Raw genomic sequence first — 9,242 nt, forward strand, 5'->3', positions numbered from 1 at the left:
CCATTGCCTCTCATCCTATTGCCTGGCACCATCCAGAAGAATCTGGTCCCACCCAGTTGACACCCTCACTTCAGATTATACACCCTGAACAAACCCCCCCTGAGCCTTCCCTTCTCTAGGGTGGAGAGGCCCAGCTCCATCAGCCTTTCCTCCTATGAGATGCTGTAGATCCTTAATCATTTTTGTAGCCCTTCACTGGATTTGCTCCAGGAGCTCCATGTCTCTCTCGTACTGGGGAGCCCAGACCTGTACACAATACTCCAGGTGAGGCCTCTCCCAGGCAGATTAGAGGGGAAGGATCACCTCCCTTGACCTGCTGGCAACACTCTTCCCAATGTAGCCTAGGACACCAATTGTCTTCTTGGTCAATCAGTGTTATTTCATATCACACAAGGCCTGTAAAGGTTTTTGACATACAGAGGAAAAATAACCACCCCAAACCAACCAACCAGCCAAAGAAAACAACAAACCCCTCAACAAACCCAGAAGCACTAGGACATAGATTTTGGAAAAACCTGCCTAACTACAGGTATCAGGCTCATCTGTGTTGTCTTTGTAAAGAGCCAGAGAGCTCTTCCTAAAGCATTTATTAAAATCAATAGGGCTGGAAAGAGCAGAAGGGAGAACAATAGATGAACTTTCTCTCCCGTTGGTTTCTACTACCAGCCAACATTATAAAGAAAAAACCAAGTTAAACAACACTACTGTCAAGCAGTGCTGTAATCAATTTCTACCCATGCCTAGAAAAAAGAGCCCGCTAAAGATAAGCTGTTTTTCTTAAGTGACAAAATTATTGTCGCTGAAACGCAGCTGCCCCCTTGGTAATGAGGCTGAAGATTGAGTGTTGTGTTTATTCTCAATCTGGTGGCATTTAGCATTCCTACTCACGCACTTCGCTCTGCAAAGACAGCTATTTTACCAGCACTTACTTCTGAGAAATGACTGTCACCTTAAAAGTAGTTAAACCAATATACTGAGAAAGTCTTGCAAGCCTATCAGATCAACAGTAAGACAGATTCAAGGAAACACATGGCTTGAGAAGAGCATAAACTTCATTTATTTTATAAAAATTAGTATTTCAACACAAAAATTTACTATCTAGTAGACCTGTGGAAATCCAATGTCCCTCCTGACTGTTGTGGCCATTGTACACAAGTCTTAAGTTTTCTCCAGAGAACAGCAAACATGCTAGCTGAGCAAAGTATCATTGCGTTAAAAAAAACCCAACTATCCTCACAACTCCTTTATAGGAGCATCCGGTTATTTCTTCGCGTAAGTGATTTTCATGGCATGAGATGGAGTAATCTTGAATCCTTGGAGAGCATCTCGGGCAGCTCCTGCTTGATTCTCATTTTCAAACTCCACAAATGCAATGTCATGGCGCCCGGGCACTAAGCGAACTTCTTTGAATCCAGGAAACCTTTAAAATAAGGTCAGAGTCAGATATTTTCTAGTTTGATAATACATCTCTTATCAGTAGCTGTAAGACCTTATCATAAGCATCTACTAGTATCAGAGTTACTACTAGTGAAGATTTAAATTGAAGGCTTTTACATGTCCAGTCTTAGAACCATACCTCAATTAAGGACCATTATCTGGAAGCAATTTAATCAGTCTTGCACACACACAGAAGCAACTAAAGCTAGCTTTAAAGCTGCTGCTGCTGTCGTAATGTCTTTAATATTACAGTCGCCAGCTTAAATCCAGTGCAGATTGATGGTAGATAACTTACACAATCAGAACCAGCTACGAATAAATCGGATTTGCTTTCTGAACTGAGTCATCAGAACTGACATCTGTAATCTTGGCAGTAAGACAAAGACCTGAAATACCTTCAGAAAAAACTCTTATTCCTAAAAAGTCAGCTTGCCAACTGACAAAAAGCATACAGGTAAAAATTCAAAGGAGAAGTCCTTTTATTCAGAACTTACTGATTGAATAACATGGACAGCATCATCTCGTTTGTTTCCTCAGGCAAGTTATTAAGGAAAAGGATATAGTTAGGTGGGTTGTCAGGCACCTGCAACAACAGAAGATCAAAGCTCAAAAGATTATACACAAATATCTGTTCCTCTGCATCTGTATCCATGATTATTAGAACCAAGACTCTCATATCCTTAAGTATTGCTCATAACACTGCTTGCTGGACTTCAGTATACCTTCATGCAATATACAGACAGAGCCCCTTAATTCTGTTACAAGGATATACTCATTTGCAGAGGCTCTTACTTCCAAAAGTCACAGTAACATGTTGTCTTAGATGTCACATTTAGACTTGGATTCTCAACAGCTGATACTACAGTACTCTCAGCACTGCCAGTGATGGGACCCAGGTGCCCAAGTTCTGGCTGTAGTGCTGCCCAAAACATCTGTATAGCAGTGGAAGAACCTCTGAAAGACTCACATCCTTCTGAAAGAGCAGTGGGATAAATAACAAGATAAATACCCTGCTCAGCTGCTGTAGTATTGAAACACTGAATATTTTTTTGGTAACTGAAGCCCACAAAACCCACATAGTTCTACTATAGTGCTCAAATTTATTAATTAGAAACCCCATTACATTTAAAGTCTGTAGAGTCCTTAACAGATTTCCCTGCTAATATGAATTTCTAGCAACCCATCAGACACAAGGCTGAGTAGTCAGTTTGCTGACACTGGACTTAAAGACCAGAATCTCCCCAATTCATCAAGGACATTGCAAAAATAAAAATAAACTGGACACCACAACTTCAAACGTTCTAATATCAGTGCCAAGAAGTTAATGTTTCAGCACAATAATTTCCTTCAGCTGCTGGAAATGTTCCAGGCAGTGCCATTAGAAAACAAACTTCTGAACTTCAAACAAATAACCTACTGAGGATTGTGCTTTGATGCAAATTGACATACACATATTGTACCTTTGGTACGAATGATAACTAAAAGAAAACCCAGACTGGAGGCAAGACGTTTCCCCTGTGGATTAAGTACACAGTTCTCAATGATAGTATTCAAGACAGAGATGCAGGGCAGGCAAAGATACTCTTCCATAATATTTGCTCTAGTGCACATCTTGGCTCTTTACTACCTCTACTTCTAACACACGTCCATAATTTAGAAGGTTATTGAGCAGACAAGATGAGCAAAGCGTAGAGAGTTGTTGCTACAACTCTACGCAATTCTTTGGAAAATAAGACACTTTTAAGAAAAAAGTGAGCAGAGGACCCACAACCCCCTGAAAGGAAGCTTTTACACAGATATTCTGGCACCCTGTGTGGTCTTCCTTCTTCTTTTCTACTACAAAAGCAAAATAATGTAAAGGGAATTTATTAATAATGAGAAAAAAAAGCCCAACCCTAAGAATCCTGCAATGGATTTAACTTTAAGAATTAAAGTGGGATTTCTTAATAGTGCAGTTTTCTGTATAATAATGAGAAACTGCAGATTCTCATTTCATGTCAACCAGATGCAGTAAAACTGGAATTTCTTTTACTTATTTGCTGTGATTTAGCTGGTAGGCAAATGTCTCAAAACAAAAAGGAAGCTGTAAAATATATCCTCGAGTTTCCATGTGTAAAACTGTTACTGACTGAGAATAATTTTAAACATTAGTGCTTTTATTCACACACACACACACACAAAAAAGCATTACCTGCTGATTCTGTGCTGCAATCCCTGGGGCACTGGCTGAATTTTGTGTTGCTCCCTAGTGAATAAGTACAAAATAGTTTTACAAAGGTGTTCTGTTAGAAATACATAAGCACAACCATATCAGCATGTTTCTGTACAACTCAAGAAGGTTGTTAAGGTTTTTTTTAACCTGCAATCCAAGGAATGTTTGTTGCTTATGAGATTCCTGAAGGGAAATACAAAGCTCATGAATTTTGCTGGACTCCAAAACCAGGTGATCAAAGAAAAAATCCATCAGTAGTAGCTGATCTGACTAATGGCCAAGTCAGCAGATACAGAAAATCACTGTTTCTCCACATTATGGTATTTGTTTTAATACACAAGAAGGAAATAGTTTTGAAAATGAAGGCCTAGGCAGGACATACTTAACAAGAGGAAAACAGGTGTTTCCACCGAGGACTTTGCTTTAGCAAGGATAACTGAAGCTATTACCATTATAGCTACTAGCAATTATTTCGTAAGAGATTTCTGTATTATGATTTGACTTTTTAATAAATCCTGAAGAATCTGAATATTCTACCTAGAAAATGTTGCTTTCTATGAACATTCTTCTCTCAATAGCAATTTGTGCCTAAGCAGGAAATGTACTTAAGTAACACAGTATTCAAACTCTGTGCCTCAGCATTTCCTGCTATACTTCAGCATATAAATTACTAAATGTTATTAGTTTAGTCCAGGCCAACCCCTAATAGACATACATTCCAAACCAACCCCTCTTCATCCAACTGCACATGCATTTTCTTGTTCCCATTTACCATTCTTCAGTGCTTATAGAGCAAACAGGGCACTAAAACACTGAAGAAAAAAGCTGTTTGAGCACTTTTGAAGCTGGCATTAAAGAAGTACACACCCCTCCTTTTTTACCTCTTCTATAAAGAGGTTAGTTCCTACTTGGATTTACTGTACCTTTGCCCTACACCTTTGTTTTCATCTGGTAATAGGAAAGGAGAGGGGAGGGAAGCAGCAAGGACTGCTATCAGCTGCCTTTCCTTCAACTTCTAGTGAGTGCACAAGAGCACCAGATATCAATAGACCACAATTCAGGGAACTGAGAAGTACCAAAATACAATACTTAATCCTGAAAAAACAAAACAAAACCAAACCCCATCTTAAAATAACCTTTGTGTGTATTTGTTTTTCTTTTTCAAACAGAGAAGCAGCTTACCTGGATAACCTTTTTATTTGGTGCATTTGCTGACTGCTCCAGAGATTTGGCCTTCTTCTTTTCTTTCCTTTTTTCCTTGTCGGCAAAAGTACCACGCATTTTAGAGATGATGTCAGAGTCTGTTTTTGCATACTGAATCCGCTTTTTAAAAGGGGAAAAAAGCACAAACAAAACAGAACAACACATTTGCAGTTAATAATACTGAACATTTTCTATTTTCATTAACTGTGTTCTGTGCATTTACATTTTTTGTCAGAAATTTCTTATATTAAAAATATTGCTATAAACTGTAGGTATAGTTAGAGTATCTAATCCTCATGATTAATTCTAGATACAACTATGGAACTTAAAAAAACCCTTAAGATGGAAATTACTAATTTTTAACTCATTGGAATCAGAATCCTATTCATCTAACAGCATCTTTTCAGCACCTGTCAAGATAAGAGATATAGAAAGTGATGTGAGGACATGTGACAAAATTTGCACAATCTTCTATTAAAAACCCTAGGAGGATGTCGTGGTTTAAGCCCAGCCGGCAACTTGGAACCACGCAGCCGCTCGCTCACTCCCCCCCTTTTCCTTCCTCCCCCCGCTCCCGGCGGGATGGGGAGGAGAATCGAAGGAATGTAACTCCCACGAGTTGAGATAACAGCTCTCCAGTAACTAAGGCATAATACAAACCACTACTGCTACCAGTAATAATGATAAGAGGAATAACAAGGGAAAAGGACACAACCGCTCACCACCCGCCGACCGATACCCAGCCCGACCCGAGCAGCGATCTGGGCCTTCCGGGTAACTCCCCCCAGTTTATATACTGGGCATGACGTGCTGTGGTATGGAATACCCCTTTGGCCAGTTTGGGTCAGGTGTCCTGCCTCTGCTTCCTCCTGGCTTCCCCTCCTCTCTGGCAAAGCATGAGACTGAGAAAGTCCTTGGTCAGAGTAAACATTACTGAGCAACAACTAAAAACATCGGTGTTATCAGCATTGTTCCCAGACTGAAAGTCAAAAACACAGCACTGCACCAGCTACTAAGAAGGAGAAAAAATGACTGCTGTAGCTGAACCCAGGACAGAGGATTTTTTTAAACCCCATTTTAAGGGGAGTTAAAATTTTACAGTGATTTCTCAGATCTCCGAGTTCAGCAAAACTCAGACTTCTTAAATAGAGAGGCAAGTACCTGCCTTAATCCAAACCAGTTGCATAGACTGTGTCAGCAGCATATTGGTGCTGGTTTTCTGACACAGGCTGCCCAATGCAGGAGCCAGGGCATGCAGATGCAGCTATGAGTATCCTCATGTGCAGTAAGTACAGACACACACAATCCTATTACTTTTACTATCAGAGACTATCAGACTCAAAGCAAAATTACACAGCAGTTGTGGATTTTTTTTAAAATGCTTTTTGCTTAGACAGAGCATGCACGCTGCAGGCAATATTCAAAGAGGGAAGTACACCTGAAAGCTTATAAAGCCTTAATCTTTTTATTTCCTATTGCATTTTACTGAGCTCAAACCTCTATAAGGGTAAATGACAGAACTGAGCTTGCACAATTCCTTGTCAAGCATTTCAGTGGGGAATCTGAGACCGTTAATGAAAAAAGTTTGTGGTTCAGCAACATGAACTGTCTGTGCTCTCCTAAATGCCCAAAGCCATGAGCTGAAAGCCAGCAGTAATATATCCATCCGTAATGGGAGTCAAGTGGGCCACTTGCATGTATCATTATGTGTCACAAAAGCTGCAGAATTAAGACATGCCCAATTATCCAAGCAGGGAACAATGTGTCAATCCTTGTGCTATTCTACACGTTACCAAGTACATTGTTAAATCACATTCTATCAAACTGCAGTGAATTTGCTTCACTCAAGTTATACTGAAATTCAGTTACTTGGCTTGGTGATCTGATGCACGCACAAACAAAACTACACATTGACTGGAAAAAATAAATCACTAGTCACATCTGTTGATTTCTGGAAAGCAAAACTTCCTTCACCCTACTCACTGTTACCTCAAAAAGGAAGCATTATATTCTAGCTATTTATTACAAATAGAATAGTAACCAAGCTTACTCTAGATTAAGTGCTTATGGTTAAATTACTTCAATAATATTACAGAATTAATTTAATTGGTTCAACAGACAACATGATAGATAAAATGGAAGTATTTAAGATCTTCAAAACTTTAATCCAGCAAAGAAAAACACGCAGCCATCATTTAGGAAACCTAAATGCCAAGTTCAACCCCTGCGTTTTAACCACAGTCTCTTCAGCATCCCTCTAGCTTGCACATATTCATCGAGACAGGACACACCTGAACAACAGTGCAAGTACACATGCTGGTTAATTCACAAGGTGCAAGTGCCAAAACACAGTATCATACCACAGCATTCCTTTTTCCTTCAAAAAGCTAACAAAATAACTTACCATTGGCTTCCCATAAAACGGAAAGCCTTGTAGTTGTCTTAAAGCATTGGTAGATGACCCAAGTTCTTTAAATATAACAAAAGCCTGTCCTCTCATCTTCATAGTCTTTAAAGCCACAATGTCAACCACATGGCCAAACTGTGAGAATAATGCATACAGGGACCTCTTCAGTTCTGTTGACCAGATGAAAAAAAAGAAGATTAGCTACATGCAAATGTCCACCTCTACAGAGTTTGCTGTCCTTCAGCAACAATGTTTTCTGGCAGCTGTAGCTCACAGTGTTATGTTACATAAGTTTAGTCAAAACTGTTGCACAAACACAAGTTTATTTGCCCAGTTTTTGTAAGTTGGCGTGTAACACTTAGTTTCACACCTCTAGTATTCATGTAGTGCAAAAGCTGTACCACTTTTTCAATACCATCAGAAAATCAATACCATAACATGCAGAAGAGGTATGACTTAAAACAAGGCCACCGCAAAATAGTAACTACTTAAAAGGCTAATTCGGTTTGGAAAATTTGTTTGTAACTTTTTAACCAGTTCTCTCATCCACATGAAATGTTTTTTTCGTAGACTGTATCCAAATGTGTTTTTGTATGATCTCACTGTACCCTACAACTGCAATGGATTTATTTTCATTATTTAAAATCACCTGACTACAGACCAAAGAAAACCTTAATCTTACCCAATCTAGCTAAATAAATCATCTGTATTGTGTAATCATTCTACCTCACAAATCTTAACATTTGAAGTATTTCAGCAACATAAGAGCACTGTCTCTTATTTACCACTAATAACCAATATTACCAATAGTAATCGGTAATAGTGACCTGGTAATACCAGCCCACTATCCTCCAGCTGCTCCTAACCAACCACACTGCTCTATTTTCAAGTTTTCTTATCAAAGCACTTTCCTTAAAAATAACTTCTAAACCTGTATCTAAAAAAATCAAATACGTAAACTTCACAGGTAATTCAAATCCCTCCATTTAAAAACTGTAACCATGCAATTTCATAAAGGAGACTTTCTAGTTTATAGTTCAGGTTGCTTCACAGGCTACAAAGAAAGAACAAAGCCCCAAGTCAAATTTATTCAGCAGAAACACCTTGCCAAGTTAAGAAATAATTTCTCAGTAAACCTGTTTGCACTTTCAGATCTTTCTGAAGCACCTCAAAGAAACATCTAAGTAGCGCTGATCTGATTTCACCACTCTGCTCACAAACAGTAACAAAGAAATTACTGTGATCGTACTGCAATCACTTTAGACTGTAAGCTAAGCATAAAGTGGGTGGTTTTACAAACTAAATACACAGCCAGGCAAGGGCAAGGTTTTTATTTTCAGCGCACTGCGAGGAGCTGAAGCTCCTCAGCATGAAGTCATCTCTTCAAAGGGCTGCACTAACTGCAAAGCAGTGCCTCCAATGCAATGATACAAAGCAGGCTCGCTCATGCCATGTTCTCTGCTTCTGCAAGGCACTGAACAAATGATAAGCACACAGATGTCCCCACACCACAGCAAGAGGGGACTGCAGAGGCCACCAAAACGCCTGCTAACACCCTTGCTAGCATCCATCGGGTATTCTCATTAGTTATTCACTGAGAAGCAAACCAGGCCTGTGCAGTTAGTTCCAGAACTACAGCAGGGAGGCGACGAGAGGCTTCCTTAAGAACAAGGGCCCTGTCTTACTAACAGAGACTTAAACCTTGTGCTGCATTTGTTGACTTCAGCTGCAGCGTGGTTGCAAGCACCCGTTTGCCAAGGGCTCGGTTCACACCCGCCGCCTCTCAGCCGGAGCGCCCGGTACTGCGACACCGCGGTCGCCAGCCCCACTGTTGGAAGCGGCCGCGGCCCAGAGGCGAGTCATGGGCCCCGTTACCTTCTTTCTTAATCTTGTCATTGATGTTGTTGATGTAGATGGTGTGGTTCGGCCTGATGTCCATCCTCGGCGGCAGCTGCAGACCTGCCTGCGGGCGGAGCACACACA

General features: G+C 40.1%; 1 protein-coding gene across 1 annotated transcript; it reads right to left on the reverse strand.

Moving 5' to 3' along the window:
• Positions 1-1,129: 1,129 nt before the first annotated feature.
• On the reverse strand, positions 1,130-9,235 carry SNRPB2 (small nuclear ribonucleoprotein polypeptide B). The gene is made up of 6 exons (XM_010019856.1): positions 9,135-9,235; positions 7,257-7,429; positions 4,832-4,972; positions 3,629-3,682; positions 1,932-2,020; positions 1,130-1,420 (listed from the first exon to the last, which is right to left on the reverse strand). Exons 1-6 carry the CDS (start codon positions 9,196-9,198, stop codon positions 1,261-1,263), a joined length of 681 nt encoding a protein of 226 aa, XP_010018158.1. The 5' UTR covers positions 9,199-9,235; the 3' UTR covers positions 1,130-1,260.
• Between the last annotated feature and the right edge of the window lie 7 nt (positions 9,236-9,242).

Source organism: Nestor notabilis, unplaced genomic scaffold (genome assembly GCF_000696875.1).
Source record: "Nestor notabilis isolate BGI_N333 unplaced genomic scaffold, ASM69687v1 scaffold4298, whole genome shotgun sequence".
In the NCBI taxonomy this organism is placed as follows: domain Eukaryota; kingdom Metazoa; phylum Chordata; class Aves; order Psittaciformes; family Psittacidae; genus Nestor; species Nestor notabilis.

Coding starts and splice junctions, on each gene's coding strand:
- SNRPB2 (XM_010019856.1), bottom strand. CDS start 9,198: ATGGACATCAGGCCGAACCACACCATCTACATCAACAACATCAATGAC. Junction 3,683..4,831: donor CAAATAAAAAGGTTATCCAG/GTAAGCTGCTTC, acceptor CTTATTCACTAG/GGAGCAACACAAAATTCAGC. Junction 2,021..3,628: donor TTGCAGCACAGAATCAGCAG/GTAATGCTTTTT, acceptor CTGTTGTTGCAG/GTGCCTGACAACCCACCTAA.